This window comes from Tachyglossus aculeatus, chromosome 19 (genome assembly GCF_015852505.1).
Source record: "Tachyglossus aculeatus isolate mTacAcu1 chromosome 19, mTacAcu1.pri, whole genome shotgun sequence".
NCBI lineage: Eukaryota > Metazoa > Chordata > Mammalia > Monotremata > Tachyglossidae > Tachyglossus > Tachyglossus aculeatus.
The window spans coordinates 39507883-39528736 of record NC_052084.1 but is presented as its reverse complement, the minus strand read 5'-3'; the positions used below and the strand labels follow the sequence as shown (position 1 = coordinate 39528736).

Genomic DNA, 20854 nt, shown 5'->3' with positions numbered 1-20854 from the left:
AAATAATTAAAGCATGGTCTAATTTATATCTGAAGGTCAGAATTGTAATGATTTGGTATAGGGTGGCGGATACCAATCATTGCCGCAGTAGTAAGTAGTAGTAAACCATTTATGATTGCCCACTTGATGTGGTGCACTGTACATGGTACTTGAAGTACAAAATAATGAAGTGACATGTCCCTTCATCACAAAGGGGGACAATAATAGTAGTGGAATTTAATGTATTTAAGCATTATGTGTTAAGCACCGTTCTAAGCGTTGGGTAGGTTGTTATGCATGTTAAGGAGGGTGTTCATAAATGCTAGGTGATTCGGTGGGGATGGTACATATACCCGGCAGATCTCAAGATGTTTTGAACAATGCTTTGCACAAGGTAGACACTCAGGAAACACTGGTTGTGTGGGGTGTGCTATACCAACAGGCACAGTAGTTTGTACGCCCAGGACCGTCTTCAAAGGGGTAAGGGTCGGGTGGGGCTGGTACACCGGGGCCACCTTGGCAGGGGCAGAGGTTGCGTGGGGCCTGTGCACCCAGAGTTGATCTCCAGGGACAGAGGCTGGGTGGGGTTTGTGCACTAAGCCCCTGCACAATGGCCTAGTAGATAGCGTACACACCTGGTAGTTAGAAGGACCTGGGTTCTAGTCCCAGCTCCCCTACTTGTCTGCTGTATGACCTTGGGGAAGTCACTTTAACTCCTCCGTGCCTCATTTACCTCATCTATAAAATGGGGATTAAGAGCGTGAGCCCCATACGGGACAGGAACCGTGTCCAATCTGATTAGTTTGCACCTACCCCAGCGGTTACACCAGTGCTTGACATATAATAAGCGCCCAACTAATGGGGCATGCCATAGTCAATCAATTGTATTTATTGAGTGCTTACTGTGTGCAGAGCACTGTACTAAGCGCTTGGAAAGTACAAGCTGGCAACATATAGAGACAGTCCCTACCCAACAGTGGGCTCACAGTCTAGAAAGCGCTCCTGGAGAAGGACGGCAAGCACGCGGCAGCTCGGCAACGGTCGCCCCCCTTCTCCATCCCCCCGTCTTACCTCCTTCCCTTCCCCACAGCACCTGTATATATGTATATATGTTTGTACATATTTATTACTCTATTTTACTTGTACATATCTATTCTACTTATTTTATTTTGTTAATATGTTTGGTTTTGTTGTCTGTTTCCCCCTTCTAGACTGTGAGCCCGCTGTTGGGTAGGGACTGTCTCTATGTGTTGCCAACCTGTAATAACGATGGTATTTTTTAAGCGCTTACTATGTGCAAAGCACTGTGGAGATACAAGGTGATCAGGTTGTCCCACAGAGGGCTTACAGTCTTAATCTCCATTTTAGAGATGAGGGAACTGTGGCCCAGGGAAGTTAAGTGACTTGCCCAAAGTCACACAGCTGACAAGTGGCAGAGCCGGGATTTGAACCCATGACCTCTGACTCCAAAGCCCGGGCTCTTTCCACTGAGGCAAGAGCTTCGTACAGTGCTCTGCACACAGTAAGCGCTCAATAAATACGATTGATTGATTGATTGATTAAAACACCACTCTGCCCCTTCTATACCTCACGACGACGCTCCCCGAAGCAAAACTAGTCCACCAGGCCGACCGAGGGAGACGTAGGGACGTACGGCGGCGTGACGTCACCACGCTACGCCACGTCTGCTAGGGGACGGGGCGGGGAGCGTTCGTCCTCGCGAGAGGAACTCCGTTCTCGCGAGAATGACGTCGGCGTCGTGTCTTTTCATGAGGAAGGGGAGGGGGAGGCGGGGGGCGCGGCGGGGGCGGCTGTGGGGTTGCGGTCGCAATGGCCGGGCAGCAGTTCCAGTACGATGACAGCGGGAACACCTTCTTCTACTTCCTCACCTCCTTCGTGGGGCTCATCGTGATCCCGGCCACCTACTACCTTTGGCCTCGGGACCAAAACGCCGGTGAGTGCGCTCCGGCAGGGCCGGGCCGGGCCGGGCCGGGCCCGCGACCGTTCTCTTCGTCGGACGGGAGCGGACCGGACCGGACCGGACCGGACCGGCCCGAGCCGGCCTCCGCTGGCCTCCTCCTGCAGGCCGCCCTCCTGGCTGACGCAGACCCCGCCGACCCTGTGACCGCGACCCGCAGACACGCACCCCGTGGCCCCCTCCCTCTCTCCCTCCCTCTCTCCTTCCCCGGGGCCCCGCGTAGCTCCCCGTTGTCCGTCAGGCCGGCCGGCCGGGCCTCCGCTGCCCATCCGCCCAGCTAGCTCTCTTTCTCCCTTCAAGGCCCTACTGAGAGCTCACCTCCTCCAGGAGGCCTTCCCACACTTATCCCCTTCCTTCCTCTCCCCCTCGTCCCCCTCTCCATCTCCCCATCTTACCTCCTTCCCTTCCCCACAGCACCTGTATGTATGTTTGTACGTATTTATTACTCTATTTATCTTCTACATATCTATTCTATTTATTTTGTTTTGTTAGTATATTTGGTTTTGTTCTCTGTCTCCCCCTTCTAGGCTGTGAGCCCACTGTTGGGTAGGGACTCTATGTGTTGCCAGCTTGTACTTCCCAAGCCCTTAGTACAGTGCTCTGCACACAGCGCTCAATAAATGATCAATTCCTTCCTTCAAGGCCCTACTGAGAGCTCACCTCCTCCAGGAGGCCTTCCCAGACTGAGCCCCTTCCTTCCTCTCCCCCTCGTCCCCCTCTCCATCCCCCCATCTTAACTCCTTCCCTTCCCCACAGCACCTGTATATATGTTTGTACACATTTATTACTCTATTTATTTTACTTGTACCTATCTATTCTATTTATTTTATTTTGTCAGTATGTTTGGTTTTGTTCTCTGTCTCCCCCTTCTAGACTGTGAGCCCGCTCTTGGGTAGGGACTGTCTCGATATGTTGCCAGCTTGTACTTCCCAAGCACTTGGTACAGTGTTCTGCACACAGTAAGCGCTCAATAAATACGATTGATTGATTGGCCAGGTGTCCTTCCCCGGAGTTTCTGCCTCCGGGCCCGGGGTCCCGGACGACCCGCCGCCGGTCCCTCCGTCTTCGTGCCGCCGCCTCCTCCTCCTCCTCCTCCTCCTCCTCCTCGGTTTGGGGCCCGGGTCCTCCCCCGGCCCGCTTCCCCTGCTGCGGCTGTTGCTCCAGACGTTATGTCGTCGTTCCCTCGCCCCCCCGAGCCGGAGGTCCGGCCAGGGCGGTTCCCGGGAGGGCCCAGCGCCGGCCTCACTTATTATTATCATTATGGTATTTGTTAAACGCTTCCTATGTGCCAAGCACTTTTCTAAGCGCCGGGGTAGGCGCAGGGGAATCAGGTTGACCCACGTGGGGCTCCCAGTCTTCTAGACTGTGATCCCACTTTTGGGTAGGGACCGTCTCTACGTGTTGCCAACTTGTACTTCCCAAGCGCTTAGTGCAGTGCTCTGCACACAGTAAGCGCCCAATGAATACGATTGAATGAATGAATGAACCCCCATTTTACAGAGGAGGGAACTGAGGCCCGGAGAAGTTCAGTGGCTTGCCCGAGACCACACAGCGGACAAGTGACGGAGCCGGGATTATTAGAACTCACGTCCTCCGACTCATTCATCCATTCATTCAATCGTATTTATTGAGATCTTACTGTGTGCAGAGCACTGTATTAAGCGCTTGGGAAGTACAAGTTGGCAACATATAGAGACGGTCCTTGCCCATCAGCGGGCTCACAGTCTAGAAGGGGGAGACAGACAACAAAGCAAAACATATTAACAAAATAAAGTAAATAGAATAAATATGTACAAATAAAATAAATCAATGGCCGGGCTCATTCCTCCAAGCCCCACTGCTTCTCCCTGTGCTTTGATTTTCCCAGTGGGTTCCCGGATCCCTTGTTGAGCCGGGAGGCCGCTGCCGTGGAAGCGCGGCCGGATGAAACTGGCGAGTCACTTCCCTTCCCGGCGTTTTCTTCTTTGTAGTATGAAGAAAATAACTGCAAGCCTGCAGATTAACTAATACTCGTCTTAACTGTCCCATTGGTGATTTTGAGAGAGCGCATTGTTTGCTCTGAGTATTTCTTGCCAAAAAACATGCGTGGTGTATACCCGGGTTCCTTGGGAAGGGTTTAACTTTTAATAGTTTAATCTGTTAGCCCACTGTTGGGTAGGGACTGTCTCTATATGTTGCCAACTTGTACTTCCCAAGCGCTTAGTACAGTGCTCTGCACACAGTAAGTGCTCAATAAATACGATTGATTGATTGATTAATCCCATTTGCGGCCCTCTACTAGGACATATGGCAGCTGAAGGGATCCCTCAAAGAGTGACGAGGCAGCAAGCAATCCCCGATGGGAACCTTTGTGACAAAAACTATTCAGTACAGTTCAATCACATGTATTGAGCGCTTACTGTGTGCAGAGCGTTGTATTAAGCACTTGGAAAGTACAGTACAGTAATAGAGACGATCCCTGCCCACAACAGGCTCACAGTGTAGGGAGGGGCAGGCAGACAACAATACAAGTAAACAGCCATAACAAAAATGCCGAGTGTGCAAGCCTTTTCCGCTAAAAGTATTGCTGTGATTCCGTTAGTGTGAATTGAAAAGTCAAATGCATAGCTAGGCTGCCCATGGTCTCCACCGCGTTTGAGGCATGGCGGTGGGAAGCTGTGATTCACATCAAAAACAGACTGTCAAGACAGAGAGCCATGTGTGGAATTCCCAGTCCGATAAAAGAACTGAAATCAAATTTAGAAACAATTAATGACCGTATTTTCTTGACCAATCTGGTTAATAGGATTCAATATAATGTTTAAGTGAAAAAGCCTCCCTGTAATAGCTGTTCTTACAGAATTTTAGACTGTTGTGCCTTTGTGGATGAAATAAAAGCAAACCTGGGCACTGGGGGGCAAGGAGAGGCCGGGGATGGGACAGTGACAGTGTCTGATTCCCAACTGTCTCTTTCCCAGCTTTTAGTATAATGCTCTGCACACAGAAAGCACTTAACATCATTAGTACTGCTGGGGTCAGAATCTTGTCAGTTTCCTGTGCATGGTGATGAGATCTGAGTGATGGAAGGAAAGCAGTCAGTAATATTAATTGAGCACAAACGGTGAGCAGAGCGAGCAATCAATCAGTGGAATTTATTGAGCACTTACTATGTACAGAGCACTGTACAATACAAGAATTAGCTGACACTTTCCCTGCCCATAACGAGCTTACTGTGTAGAGTACTGTACTAGATCCTTGGGGGAGAATACAGTAGAATTGAAGGCTATGAAGTTGGGCAGATGCTGGTAAAAGTGTTGTCCACCTTCTTATGTCCAAGTCGACTGTGCTCTTGTGGAGCAGTTGCAGCAGTAGGAGTAGAAGCAGCATGGTCTAGTGGGTAGAGCAAGGACCCTGTTTCTAATCCTGGCTCAATCACCTACCTGCGCTTCTGTGGGACCTTGATCAAGCCAATTTGCTTCTCCATGCCTTAGTTTCCTCATCTGCAAAATAGGAAGTCAGTTCCTTTTCTCCCCCCTTACTTAGATTTTGAACCCCATGTAGGTCAAGGACTATGTCTGCAGCTGATTATCTTGTACCTGCCGTAGTACTTGGCACCCAATAAGCACTTAATAAATATAAGTGACAATAATAATAGTAAGTATTAGTAGTAACTGTAGTGGTATTTATTGATTGAGTGCCCACTGGGTGCAATATACCATATCAAACCTCTGGGAAAATAGATGAGAAGCCTAGCATGCGTTTCCTGCTTACAAGGAGGAGCTTATGTTCTAATCAATCATATTTATTGAGTGCTTACTGTTTGCAGAACACTGTACTAAGCTCTTGGGAAGTACAAGTTGGCAACATATAGAGACGGTTCCTACCCAACAGTGGGCTCACAGTCTAGAAATGAGGGAGGCAGACAAGTATTTATATACATGTAGATACAAGCGCTGAGGAGGGGCAGAAATAAATTTGCAATGGCTAGAAATAGGTGCTGGGCTGACATGACTAGGGTAGGTTTGTGGAGTATTTTCACCTATGACTCCATTGCCTTCATAATTGAGTTAGGATCCTGTCTAGAGAAGCCTCACTAATTTCAAAGACACGTCACCATTTCATCCTGAATTTGAAGTGTTCTAAGACCCTGGTGTTTGCATGTCAGTTTGTAACATAATTTTAGTATTGCTTCATTTGTGGTATTGCCCCCTTTTCTCCCCCCACTCCCCCTACACACTTCATCTTTCACATTCACCACTTCTAAGGACTGGCGCCAAACTTGATTAGCTCTTCAGCCTGTCCATTGTGAGCGGGAAAGGGCTGGAAAGTGGTTGGCCAGTCTTGCAACTCAACCAAGGACGGCTCTGCTGTGCTCTGCTCCTGCTCTGCTCCACTCCTTCATGCCCTTGACCCTTGTGCTCCAGCCCCAACTTTCACGTCGTGGCAAGGCTGCAGGCAGCTTGACATGCCCCTGCCCCTCAGATGGAAAAACAGACTTTCTGTGGTGCATTGGGTGTTGCCTGTGGCAAGGCCTCGCTGCAGACAAAAGACAGTTTAAAATTGAATTTTCAAAGCTGTGAAAATGGGTTGACGGGACTTACGATCTTTCGCTGTGTACGGTAGAGTTCTCGGCCAATGTGACGATGATCCTTTCACTGCAGTAGTGACTGCAGAAACTCCACACTGACCATGAGCCTAACTTAATGTGAATGCCACTCTGACCATGAGCCTAACTTAATGTCCCAAAATAGTTGACCTCGGCCAGTTGTATGAGTTAGTTTGCACAATAAAATTTGCATTAAGATAATTTCTAAGTTAAGTGGCACACAGGATACTGTTGGTTTTGATGCATTTAGAAGGCTATTATCATTCAGGATGGTGAAAGTAGGGACTGGCTGTGACTGACCTAATTTTGATTTTTTTCAATACCAAATAAGGAATGTTCAATGGGAGCAAGATGTGTTCAAGGATATAAATTGAAATGGATTTATGTCCCTGCTGCCTGGATTCTTTTTTATCTTCCCAAGGACTGCATCTGTAACAAAAGCTCTTTTCAATCAGAGGTTAAATGCATTATCAAATATAGATAACTGTCAGACCCAGATTTCTGTTCTGAGCGGCAGATTAAACCTCAAGTTTCCAAGGGGACCAAGTTATTTTTTGTTGTGTCACCCAGATTCAGTGTTTTGTAATAGGCTCCCAGGCACATTAAAGGCTCTTTAGCACCCTTGGCACAAAACAGGGACATTGGAGATTTGGAGAGGCTAATAGCTTGCTCCAGACCTCAAAATCCCTGCCAAGTCGGGAACATGAGTTAAACTCTTCCCGATTCAAGGAGGGTCATAAATGCAGTTGCTCCACAGTTGAGGTTTTGTCTAATCTGGTATGTGGAGGGCAGTTGCAGCAAATGCTCATTTGGGGTGGCCGAGAGTCCCGTTTACCCTGTTCTGGTAGCCGCCAGGTTATTTATGAAGTAAGTTGACTGAGCAGATTCTCAAAGAAGGGCAAGCTATAGCAGAAGAGAATTTGTGCAATGGAAAGACGTGGGAAAAGATGCGTTCACCAAGCCTTCGGAAAGGGTATTTTGCAATTATCATTTGCCTCCATTCGTCTTCTACCAAGTTGGAGTGAGCAGAAGGCTCTGGACCTTGAGTGAGCTGCAAGCTCTGGCCCTAGACCCATCCAGCGTTCTTGACAGGAGACACCACTGAGAGGCATGTTCGGCTCGGGATCTTTAATGCTATCTAGACTGCGAGTTCCTTTGTGGGGTGGGAATATGTCTACCAACTGTTACGTCGTACCCTCCCAGGTGCTTGGTGCAGTGCTCTGCACGCAGTAAGTGTTCAGTAAATACCATTGATTGATCTAAAACTTTGAGGGTGTCGTAAACAAAATTTGTTCAGGGAAAGACACGGGACATGTGGAAGAACTTTAATTTTCTTGATAATTTGAAGTTACCTTCTGTCAAGCTGTCAGTTATTGTGTTGGGTATATCCTAGTATTCTTTTTTAATCGTGTCATCATTATCACCACCATCAATGGTGTTTGAGCACTTACTGTGTGCAGCACACTGTGCTGAGTGCTTGGGAGAGCACAGTATCACAGAGTTGGTAAACATGTTGGTAAACACAATATGCTTACAGTCTAGAGGGGGAGATAGACATTAATGTGAATAAATAATTTATAATATATAATTTATAGGTGTGCATATGAAGTGCTGTGGGGCTGATGGTGGAGCAAATGTCTGGTGCCCAAAGGTCACAGATCCAAGTGCCTAGACAATGCAGAAAGGAAAGGGAGCCAGGGAAAAGAGGGCTTAATTGGAGAAGGCCTCTTGGAGACGTGACCGTAATAAAGCTTTGAATCCATCCCTTAGGCTATAATACTAATAATTGTGGTGTTGAAGTAATTTCTTTGTACTTTCCAAGCGCTTAGTACAGTGCTCTGCACACAGAGCTCAGTAAAAATGATTGAATGAATGAATGAAAACTAAGTTTTGGAATAGATACCTGTTCCATTTGGGGCTCGCAATCTAAGAGAAGCAAGAACGGGTATTTTGCATATTGCATATGCATTTTTTGCATATCGGGAAACTTGAGGCATGGAGAAGTGAATCAACGTGCCCAAAATCACACAGCAGGCAAGACCTGGATTAGACCCAGTCTGCCAACTCCCAGGCCTGGGCTAGTTTTGTTAGGCCAAGCTGCTTCTCACATATGAATCACTCTGTTACACTTTGGTGACATTCTTCTCCCCAGGTCCTATTCCCCCAACTCAAACCCTCACAGCTTCCTGTGGTTCAGTCAACTAAGGTAATTTAAAGCAGGAATGTATTTTATTAGCGGAAAATATTAAGTTGTTCATTCCCCTCCACTTTCCCTCTCTCTAGAACAACCATCAGTAATAACTTTTATTAAGGCTGATGTCACAATCAAGTTTGTTAAATTCAAAATGGAAGGGGAGAAGAGAATTTATTCAGTTCAGTGCTGGAGTTGGTATCAAGACATTTCTGTGGAGGAGATCCACTCCTCTAATAGTCTGCCATTCTAATGTCCTCAGAGAGATTCTGAGAGTTAGGCCTCGAGAAACTCACTTAGCTTTGGACCCCTCTGAGACTGTAAACTCTCCATGGGCAGAGATTGTGCCCATCACCTCCATTGTATTGTACTTTCCTAAGTGCTCAGTACAGTGGTCTGCACACAGTGAGTGCTTGATTAATATCATTGATTGATTTGATTGATTTAAGCACCCAGGGAGGCAGGTTAATGTCCATAAAGGAGTAATAAGTGCCTTGACTTTGCGAATGGAGCCGGGAACCAGGCAAAGGAAAGGCCTCCAGGGAATCGGCGATGCCGGCCATTCGGGCACATGTTCTCATTTGAGACTAAGTTTTGTTCATGGCAGCTGTCTAATCCCGGCTCTGCCACTTGTCTGCTGTGTGACCTTGGCAAATCCCTTCACTTCTCTGTGCTTCAGTTACTTCATCTGTAAAAGGGATTGAGACTGTGAGCCCCACATGGTAAGGGACTGTCCAACTCAATTTGCTTGTATCCACCTCAGTGCTGAGTAAAAAAATCTGGCACATAGTAAGCGCTTAACAAATATTATCATCATTCTTAGGCCTGGTTGTTCACAGGATTGTTGACCTGAAGGACTGCTTAGTGTCAGTCAACCAATCAACGGTACTTATTGAGCACATACTATGTGCAGAGCGCTGTACTAAATGCTTGGGAGAGTTCAGTATAATAGAGTTGGCAGACAGGTTCACTGCCCACAACAAGCTTACAGTCTATAGGGGGAGACAAGCATTAATATAAATAAATTATGGATAGATGCGTAAGTGTTGTGGGGCTGGGGGGGGGGGGGCGGTTAAAGAGAGCAAATCCAAGTTCAAGGGTGAAGTAGCAGAGAGTAAGCTATTCGAAGGCAGGCAGCATACTTTCTCAAGAGCATGGTGTGGCACCTTGTTCCCAGAGGACATTCCACAGGCATTGTCAGTGCTAATTACAGACAAACTCCCTGCATTATTTGTCTCTAGGAAATGTTGCCAGCTGGAGTATTTTCAAGACTCCAGGTCCCATTCTCAGAGTTCCTGAGCAGGCAGAGCAAACTACTCTAGCGTCAGCTGACTGACATGGGTAGTTTTGGAGGAACATCCTGGCGACGGGCCGACTGTCTCGAAAAATGTTCCGGCTGTGTTCTCTTGTCTGTCGGGGTAGCAGGGGTTGCGACTGCTACCTAAGAAATATGGGGTAATCTTAAATGTGGAGGAGAGCTTGACAGTAGCCCTTCAAGTTCCATCTGCCTCACTGCTGGCCTCAGCCCACTCACATAGTCTCCACCCCATCCTCGACACTTTTATCTGTATATTCCATGCTTTGCAGATTTCATCCTGGCACAGGCTCTCTACTTCCTATTGGAGCCTCGCCCTGCCTTCCGCTCCCATTGTTTCTAAATACTTTTGGGTATCTGTCTTCACCATTGGCTTGTAGACGAATGGAGAGCAGAGGACCATGTCTTGTGCTTCTGCTGTGCTTTTCCAAGTACTTAGAGCATTGCGTTACACTCGATATAGGCATCTAGGAAGTACCATTGTGTTTTTCTAGTGATTTAAGTGTTCAAAAGAGACTTTCACATGTTTACCCAGCATCCCTCTGGGGTGTAGGGGCCAGTGGTCAAGACTCTAGTTGTAGCGTTCATAACAGAACCAGGTCTGGAACTGTGGTCTGTGCCTCCCTGCCTTCATGTCTAGGCTGCCCAAAATGTGCTGCTTGAAAGAAAAGGCCTTCATTTTCTCCCCCTGTAAGTGTAGGTGAGCTTCTGTAGACTTCTTGTTCCTCCCAGGAAAGGCAAAACATGCAGATTATTTTTAATTAAGTTGAGGACACCCAGGAGCATAACCGATCTAGGATTTGTATTTTCAGTTCACCAGCCACCCAGCACTGTGATTCCCTTAGTAAGTAATTTCCTATTGAAGCAATAGAAAATGATAATTTACCCAATTTTAGGTCTTTTTAAAGCTTTCCATACAGAAGTACTCTTCAGAGTTAGCCCACTATACTGAAAGGTCTCAGTGAGATCTTAGGAGTGGTGAAACAGAATGAGTGAAGATTTGAGATCCCAGACAGATGCCCTTGTCCCTTAATAGCAGATTCTCAGAAAGGCCCATAAAAAAAAATGCAGTCCATCTTTTCTTTGAGAACTAGATTGTTGGACTCTTTGCAGTTGTGGTGTCTGCAGTGCTCCCATGAAAACATTCCGTGATCAGTATCTACTGAGGGCACAGAGTGAATCGTTGGTTGGCAATGTGGTGGAGGTGGCATGATTTGCTCAGAACCAATTGAACCAATTTGTTCAATTGATTGAAACATTTTTGTAGGGTCGGAGGCTTCCAAGGGAGAGAAGGAAACAACTGAAATCCAGTCAGTCATATTGGGTTCTTACTGTGCTCAGAGCACTTTGTTAAAAGTGCTTGGGAGAGTACAGTGTAACAGATTTGGAGGACATGTTTCCTGCCCATAAGGGGCATACAGTGTAGCCGCATAGAATGGCAGCTTCATCCATTCACCATTTCACTCAGTTTTCATTTTGACTCTACAGTGCTCTTACACCTGCCCACAAATTCTGGAAGTTGCGGGTGTCTCCGGAAACTGAAATTACAAATCCCCCAAGAGCCAAATCTCTTTGATTTAAATGTTAGTTGGTAGAGAATCAGAGAATCTTTTCTTTGCAATCAAACTATTCTTTGAGACCAGTTATTTCTTTGAAGTAACTCTGTCCCTGAAGAATTTGTGAGCACAAATTGGGGTTTCGAGATCTGGAAGATTGGTCTAGAAGTGTTGGAATGGGAGACTTTATCTGGGTGAATACATCTTGAAGCCCAGGATTGAGAGAAAGCCAGCATGTAGACTTCCCCTCAAAACATGCAGGTGAATCATTCTCCTTGTTTCTGGCGGATCAGTCAAAAGGTAGTGGCATTTTACCCTAAGCTGTGGTTTTAATTTTTTTCTCTTGCGGGCTCATTTGATATCCCAAATCACAATACTATTTTCTATTTCCCATCCGTAAGGAGTGATTCACTAGATTTAAAGTAATCCCAGCTTCTCCTGCTTGCCCAGTCCCTCACCTGCTTGCTGCTGTCCTCTCACAGTGATTCTTTTCCATCATTATGTTCTCTGCAGCCCAAACCCCCTTCTGCCTCCCTCCATCCACCCTGGGCAAGTCACTTAAGTTCTCTGTGCCTCAGTTACTTCATCTGTAAAATGGGGATTAAGACAGTGAGCCCCATGTGCAACAACCTGATTACCTTGTATCTACCCTAGTGCTTACCCTAGTGCTTAGAACAGTGCTTGGCACATAGTAAGCACTTAACAAATACCTTCATTATTATTATAATTACTAACTTCTCTGTGGCTGTTACCTCATCTCTAAAATGGGGATTAAGACTGTGAGCCCCATATGTTACCGACTTGTATTTCCCAAGCACTTAGTACAGTGCTCTGCACACAGTAAGCACTCGAATATGATTGAATGAATGAATGTGGGTCAGGGACTGTGTCCAACCTGATTAGCTTATATCTATTCCAGTGCTTTCACAAAGTAAGTGCTTAACAAATATTATTATTATTATTATATTATTATTAGTAATAGCTGCAAGCTTGACCTTCAATTGGAAATGCTGTATGAGAACCTTCCAATTAACTTGCTCTTTTTCTTGTCTTTTAATAGAGCAAATTCGATTAAAAAACATAAGAAAAGTTTACGGAAGATGCATGTGGTATCGCCTGCGATTACTAAAACCTCAACAAAACATAATTCCTACAATAAAGTAAGTGGACAGTTTTTCTGTTTGGCTCTTTTTAATGCATTACATGTATGAAGTAGAGTTTAATGATGAGAGTTTGGTTTTTCAAGTGATCGAGGTGTATGTTGGCGCTTAAATTCAAGGTAGTGGAAAGGAAAGCACACCACTCCCCACTCTCCCACCCCAAACTCATGAGGAGGGTCTTTTAGAGCTGGGTTAGCAAAATATTCTTAATCTTTGCCTCACTGGCCCAATTGGGAGACTCTGACAGACTCAGACAGCCCCAAGGGCCACCTGCTCTCAACACATGAGCTGCGGTTGAAGCCAAAGATGAGTTTTGGCTATTGGACTGTGAGGTTGGAGGACTTTTCTCCCATCTCTCAAGTCTTTGAGTACATTAATGTCTGCCTACCCCTCTAGACCAAAAGCTTGCTGTGGGCTGGGAGCGTGTCTGCTCACTCAGTTGTATTTTATTCATATTAACGTCTGCCTCCCCGATAAGCTCATTTTGGGCATGGGACATGTCTGCTAATTTTGTTGTATTGTACTCTCCCAAAAATTAAGTACAGTGCTCTGCATATAGTAAGTGCTCAATAAGTATGATTGATTAATTGATATTGTACTTTCTCAAGTGTTTAGCAGAGTGCTGTCGATTGATTGATCTGCCTTTGAGATTATAGTTTATTGGAAAGAACCCAAAATGCCCTGTGCCCATTGGTCACCGAGGCCTTGATTTCGGAGGCTGAGAGGCGGCAGTGACCATGTCATTGAGCCGAGCCAGCCCAGGGAGGGCAGGCCTCCTGGCCGGGTGGAACTTATCTTGGCAGTCTTTCTAGAGCAATTGGAGGATTTATTTATGCTCTGTACCTGTCATGGTTTTTGATTGTTTTTCTTTCTTTCTTGCTATCTTTCTCTCAAACAGGAAGGTCATTCTGCTTGCCGGATGGGCATTGTTTTTATTCCTGGTATACAAAGTTTCCAAAACAGACAGAGAATATCAAGAATACAACCCTTATGAAGTCTTAAACTTGGACCCGGTAAGAAGCAGGGAGAAACTGCCTGTAGAATCTAACCAGGGTGAAATGGGTGTGGCTGGATCCCACTCCACTGTTGGTGTGGGCCAGGGAAGACCTGGCGTGGTGCAAAGCCTTGCGGCAGGGATGGGCCACTTGCGAGGACCTTGGGCTCACCCAGGCTGCGGGAGTGGCCCTTCTTCCCTTCCCTGGGCACTGCCAGGCCTGCTTCCTTTGAACTCCAGAAAGTACCAATGCCCCTCAGCCAGGTGGCTCATGCTCTCTCACTTGAAATCCTCTGGGGGAGGTGAGTAGATGTACTTTGTAAAGATTTAGAGACTGTGTTCGGTGTGGTGCTTTCCGTTGTCCCCAGAAGGATGTGGCAAACTGCAGGGTTTAAGAAGTAGCAGTCTACGGACACACTCCTTACAGCCCGCGTGTGTTCCTCCTTGGGGACTGGCTTACCTTCCTACCTTGACTGCTGATTAGGGAACTCCTGTTTCAAGTTATAGGCATTGGGGATCATTCTCTGCATGAGTGCATTTGTTTTTAATGCAAAACTTTTTCTTCTAGGGAGCAACTGTTGCAGAAATTAAAAAGCAGTACCGTTTGTTGTCACTTAAATTTCACCCAGACAAAGGCGGAGATGAAGTGATGTTCATGAGGATAGCGAAGGCCTATGCAGCGTAAGTGTGTGCGCTCCAGGCTGAGGACTCATTAGGAGGTTCTTGGGGAGGAGTCCCAGTTTTATGAAAATCTCTCAGACCCAGAGGCTCCTTCATCGGTGACCAGCCAGAGCTGTGTCCGGGGCCACTGAGAGGGTCACCTTGAAGCTCCATCTGGAGGAGGACTCTCCATAGTTTGCTGGAATCAAGCAGCAGTGTCACACAGTTCAGGTGATTCACTGAGACGGAGGGGATCTTTGCTGAACAAATTGGGAAAGCAGTTGATCATTCAAGGGATCTGTAAGGGTCCCTGTGAAAGTGATATATGCTCTGCTTTGACTTGATTTCCAGATTCCAGAACTGGTCAGGAAGTGAATTTGGAGCCATGGAAATGTTTGGGTTTAACTTCTGCTATTGACTACTTTAAGGCTCTTTTGCCTTATCTCCTGCTTCCCTCTTTGTGTTCATGTGGGTGTGCTTTTTCGTACTCTGTTTTTAAAGTTTTCTACTTGATCTTCTATTTTGATTGCTGGCACACCATCCCGCTGTATTTGGAGGGTTTATCCCTCCAAGTTTGTTTTTTGTTTCCAACCCCTGTACTCCCTTCCCTTCCTCTCTTCCCCCAACTTGAAACATTTTTATTATGATGATGGCATATTAACTAGGTGTGTTGCTATTAGTGCAGTGTGAGTGTTTTTACAACTCTGCAGTTCCACTTAATTTTTCAGCTTTTTGATCAATTGTCTTTTGAAATTAGTTTAACCGATGAAGAGTCTCGGAAAAACTGGGAAGAGTTTGGAAATCCGGATGGGCCCCAAGGTAAACGATGATCCCAAGGTGCTAAACGGCTGATGTCTAGACTAGATCAGGGACCCTTCATGGGGGACTTAAATCTGGTGTGAGGGTTGAGAGTGGGATGGATTCGTCCTATTTGTCAGACACTTGAGATGAGATGTGTCAAAACCATTCATTCATTTAGAATTCATGTTGGAGAACTCAGGTCCAGGAAGGTCTGAGAAATAAAAGATACTATGTGGGCTGTGGCTTGGCAGTGTCAGGATGGGAATTTGATCACACAGTTCTGGGGAATTCAAAAGTGACTCGAGTGGAGAGTTGGTCCCTTCTCTGCTCTTCCCATTGCAGATCAACCGTCCTACCCTTCTCCCCAAAATCCTCAAACCACCCCCCAGATTTTGGTGTGGGACCACCCAGACTAGGGAATTCAGTGCTTTCCCTCTCCACCTTTAGAGAAATGTAAAACTTCATAAATGCACTCCTGGTCTGACCCTCCTCTCTTTCTGTCATGTAACAAGCAAAATTGTTTTTTTTCTCCATATAGCTACGAGTTTTGGAATTGCTCTGCCAGCTTGGATTGTAGATCAGAAAAACTCAATTTTGGTGAGTTAATATGAAACCTCAAGTTAATGCTCTCCATGTCTTCAGCCTTCTGTGACACTGCCTGGCTGACTTTGGGGTTTCAAAAAGTGCGTTTGTCTCGGCACTTATTCAGCACCTACTTTGGGTAAAGAGCTGTGCGTCCCACATACCAGGTGAATTGCAAAGGTCAGCTTTTACTGCCCATATTATGCTGGGATGTGTTGTGACATTAAAAGCTTGGGGGGTGTGAATTGTCCCCCTGAGTTCACACTGCTGCATCTGTTAGTGTGGTGGCCTGCCCAGAGCAATCCCTTAATTCAGGTCTTGTGAGTGGAATGTTCTCTTGTTTGGCTTCACGGGAGATGGAGCTTGGTGACTGTGTCCTCGGGAATCCTGCCAGATTCACTTACTCACCCAGCTGTTGACACTGAGTGCCCGTGAGGTGCCAGTGGGCTAAGCAAGCACTAAGCAGGCCTCCTCGCCCACTGTTTAATTGAAGCATCATTCCAAGAACGGGTGGATATCTTTAGTCTGCTGTGGGTCAGTCAGTCATTATCAATTAATCATTGGTATTAAGTTCTCACAGAGTTGGTAGACAATGTTCCCTACTCACAAGGAGCTTACATTCTTTAGGATCAGTTAATTATAGTCTCTCCTTCTTCTCCCTTTCCTTCCTCCTTGATCAGGTTTTGCTGGTATATGGACTAGCGTTTATGGTGATCCTTCCCGTTGTTGTGGTAAGTCTCAAACCTTTATTCCAAACTGTAATTTTGTGGGAAAGGACTTGCTAGTAGTATATTCTTTAATCTCCATTGCTAAGATAGCCTTTTCTGTGCTCCTTTATTGTGGTAGCAAATAAAAAGCATTAGTGCCCACCAAACTGCATTTCTTAGGGATTGGATAAAAAGAGCCATTTTCTGCTGACATTTGATGGTACAGAAGGTCACTTGGGGGAAGTGATGTATAATTTTTGCTGCATACTTAGATCTAACATGTTACCTGGGGCCCTAGATGATCTCTTCTGCCCTTTTCTTACCTCACACTTAGTCCAAACTTGCTGTAGTTGTTTTTCATTTGTTCATGTAGGATTGAAGATACTCCAGTCATGTCTGTGTTTGGTCAGAATGCAGTGTTGACTAATTACTTTTTATCGTAGCCCTGAATGACTGTCAGGCAATGACTTTTCAATCCAATTTGGGTATTGGTGGGGTGTTGGTGTTGGGTGAAAATAAATTCTGCATCTCAAAACTAATCATGACTACGAGTTTTATATCTTGTAGCAAATTTAATTAGGAAATTCTTCTCAATATTTGTTTTATTTATTTTTCAGGGCTCTTGGTGGTATCGATCCATACGCTATAGTGGAGACCAGATCTTAATTCGCACAACTCAGATCTATACATATTTTGTTTATAAAACCAGAAATATGGATATGAAACGTGAGTAAAATAAAGCAGCTGCAAGCAGGGGAAACTGCATGATGGCCTTCTGTGATTTACCTTCACTCACTGTTTAAGGTCAAACACTAGGAACTGGGGTTTGGCACATTTGACTATTCCAGTCTTAGCCTGCTGTGGTGTGTTCAACCATCCTACCATGTGAGGAGCCATCCCCTGAATAACCCCCAATAAATACAGTTGAATGAATGAGTATAGGAGTTCACATTCTAAAAGCAGTGGAGAAGGAATAGAAGTAGAGATCATTAAATATTAGAAAAAAGTATAACTATGTGATGTATAAAATGACTTTGTACTCATTCATCATTTATTTCTTGAGCACCTATTTTGTCAGTCAGTTGTATTTATTGAGTGCTTACTGTGTGCCTAGCACTGTACTAAGTGTTTAGGAGAGTACAGTACAATAAACCCATTCCCTGTTGGATTGTGTTTTTCATTACCCTGTGAAAACTCAAGCTTGCTGGTTTTAAAGGTGCTCTTGGTATCAGTCAGCATATAGAAATTAGTACTGATTGTTGGATTTTGTGGGGCAGAAATTTTTTGCAGAATATTTTACAGAATAGTGAGTCTGACCACGGGCATCCCTTCCTCCACACAATGGGGTCTCTCCGGAGTGATGTTGGGTGGGGGATGGGGTGGGGAGAGAGGTTAATGGAGCACACTATCATAAACTTACACCCTCAACAGAAAGTTACCCTTACACGATTGTGGTTTGGTCACGGCTTTTCAAAAGGAGACTGAGTTGTCAGTGATGGAGTCTCCCACCAGGAACGACACTGGGCCTCGGTTCTGAGATTCTGGGCTGGAGAACCCATGTGGAGGAATTGATTCTAGCGCTATTAGTTTGCAGAGTACCTCTCTCGCCCCTGCCCGTTGTGATCCCTCTGGCGCACAGAGTGCAGTGAGTGAGTAGGTGGGCGGCTCACTGCACAGCGCAGGTGCCCACTTTAGCCAGCTACAGGGCTTAAAACTCACATCTCCTGCTTGCCAAAACAGTACTCTTTTTACGGGACCAAGAAAGACATATCATGAATTATTTACTGGTATTTCTGATGGTTATCAAAAATCACAAATGGTTTTTAGGATAGTGATTTGATTCTAGTTGATCATGTTTCTGGATTGCCTCTGATTTGTCATTTGTTCCCATGAAAGGAAGAGAGCATACCTTCCAGTTCAGCCCCAGGCACATTTTCCTGGAATGTAAATCTATTTCGGATTGCTCAGGAAGGGGAGATTGTTGTCCTCCTTCGGGCCTTTGCCACCTTGGGTCTTATGGGCAAGCTGGTTTAATGGGGTGTATTCACAAAGGATCCTGTTAGTGTCTGAAAGGTGTCTACTCACCTCTGGACTGTGTCCTCAGTTGACTGTGTGGTGCTCTCTGGTTCCCTTCTGGTGCTTGACAGGGGCCTTTCCCACCATGAGGTTGCCCGCTGGCACATGGGGCCTGGGTGCGGTTGTGCCACCAAAGTATTCAGCTTTAAGTGAGACATTAGGACTAAGCAGCCGTGGAATTCCATGATATGGGACTGGCATCTTGAACAGGATGGATCCCAGATGAATAAAGTCGTACTTGAGGGGGTGGTTGTGAGTACATAGGCAGGCTCGTTAGCTTGCCTAATTTTTCTTTCTCTGTGTTCTCATTGTTTGTCAGGCCTCATCATGGTTTTGGCTGGAGCTTCTGAGTTTGACCCACAGTATAATAAAGATGCAACAAGCAGACCAGTTGATAACATCCAGATACCCCAGGTTAGCTCAATTTGAAACATGCGTGCTGGATGCCCATCATGTAAATAGTAGCCACCATTACTCTGTGCGTGTGTGTGTGTGTATGTGTGTGTGTAAAAAATGTAAAGTAGTTCTTAATTTGCTCTAGTTAATCAGAGAAATCGGCAGCATTAATTTGAAGAAGAATGAGCCACCTCTGACCTGCCCATACAGCTTGAAGGCCAGAGTTCTCCTCCTGGCCCACCTTGCCAGGATGAAAATCCCTGAGGCTCTTGAAGAAGGTAATTGTGCTTCTAATATCCAAAAGGCTTTAATGGGATCAAAACAGTGGATTTAATTAGCTCTGGGGTTGCAGTGTTTGTTTAGCTAGTGGTTTTGGTTCAATCATATAATTGCTCAAGGACCTTTTAAAGAGAAACCTGTGTGCTGTGTAAGTATTTCCAAAATAGTCTGAAAGTCTAGCTAGGTAAATTGGATGATTTTGTTAATGCTAGCATTTACAAATTTGAGGTGATGAAATGGTATTCTTGGGAAGGCTAGTTGTAATATTTGTTCTATGTCCAATCAATCAATCGTATTTATTGAGCGCTTACTGTGTGCAGAGCACAGTACTAAGCGCTTGGGAAGTACAAGTTGGCAACATATAGAGACAGTCCCTACCCAACAGTGGGTTCACAGTCTAAAAGGTGGGTTCACAGTCTAAAAGGTGGGCTCACAGTCTAAAAGCTATCCACTCAGTCTATGTCTACTGCAAACAGTGACTGACACTCCACACCAATTTTTGAATTTTCCAAAAGGTTTGTGCCAGTGGGAATACTTTTTATTTCAGGGACAAACCCACCAGTGGTGTTCATATTTAGTCTCCACAAAGGATTTCACATAGGATTGTTTCCATAAGTGAACTCAAGATAGAGACAGAACTCCAAGCTTTTCAGCTATACTAAGCACTCTGGCTCATCAGGACTACTATGTTGCTCATTTTGGGCAAAGTAATTCTTAGTTTTTTTCAAGAAGCTACATGAGGATCTTAAGCAGCAGGTCTTTATTCAGTAATGTCGGTTTCATGTTGCCACGTTACTGCTGGCCTAAAGTACCTTCTTTTTCCCCTTCGATATAAGTTCCATCTCACCCTCGCCCCCTATGATTTTCTGCTTCGGCTTTGATGGCTGTGTCCTTTGGAGCATTAGTCCCCTTCCAAGAAAAAGGAGGCATCACTGGGGTGCTGCCTTGCGGTGCAATTAGGGGCAGTGCCTGGCCTGGCTGCCAAATCTTCCTCTCTTCTGGATGGATGGATCTTGGGGCCTGGGTTTGGGTGCCCTGGGTTCTGGCTGCCCCTGACTGACTCAAGTGGCCTGTTGGGATATGTGTGTCCCCATATGTGAATCTGCCTGTTAGGGCTGCACACCTACAACCTCTGCCCCAGTGGCCATTGCCCCTTGACAGGCTTCCGTTTGAAGTGAGTGTGACAGATGCAAGCTAGAGAAGAGGCTTTGTTGGTGCTTCTGAAAGCTAGGGAGTTCACTGGGTAGAGAAGAGTTAGTATTGTCAGGCTTGTCCCCAGTAAGGAACTGGCTAAGTGGCTTTTGTTATGGAGTTTCAGTTTTTTTGCTTCCTTGGAGTCATCCATGGCATTTATTCAGTGCCCATATGAGACATAGCTCTGGCTTTTCTGTCTGAATTTCTGGCCCTGTTTTACCAATGAAACAATCTTGTATAGTAGTCTCAGTGAGGACAGGGTACAGGGAACTTGCCAGTAGAGCGTTAACTATTAGGTCATTACCAGTTTAAGCCGTGCTCTTTGTTGAGCCTATTGGCCTTTTCTTGAGTTTACTCTAAATTAAGTAGACATTTAGTCTGAGTTTTGGGCATGACATAAT

At 45.7% G+C, this 20854-nt stretch overlaps 1 protein-coding gene across 1 annotated transcript in view; it reads left to right on the top strand.

Annotated features, from left to right (window-relative positions):
- Window positions 1-1776: 1776 nt before the first annotated feature.
- The window catches only part of SEC63 (SEC63 homolog, protein translocation regulator), a 31650-nt gene continuing 12572 nt past the window's right edge, over window positions 1777-20854 (top strand). The window contains exons 1-10 of the mRNA XM_038760928.1: window positions 1777-1933; window positions 12665-12764; window positions 13663-13777; window positions 14327-14439; window positions 15176-15237; window positions 15758-15816; window positions 16482-16532; window positions 17126-17234; window positions 18904-18998; window positions 19126-19258. Coding sequence (XP_038616856.1) covers window positions 1810-1933; window positions 12665-12764; window positions 13663-13777; window positions 14327-14439; window positions 15176-15237; window positions 15758-15816; window positions 16482-16532; window positions 17126-17234; window positions 18904-18998; window positions 19126-19258 — 961 coding nt within the window. The 5' untranslated portion in view covers window positions 1777-1809. The remainder of the gene's footprint in view (window positions 1934-12664; window positions 12765-13662; window positions 13778-14326; window positions 14440-15175; window positions 15238-15757; window positions 15817-16481; window positions 16533-17125; window positions 17235-18903; window positions 18999-19125; window positions 19259-20854) is intronic.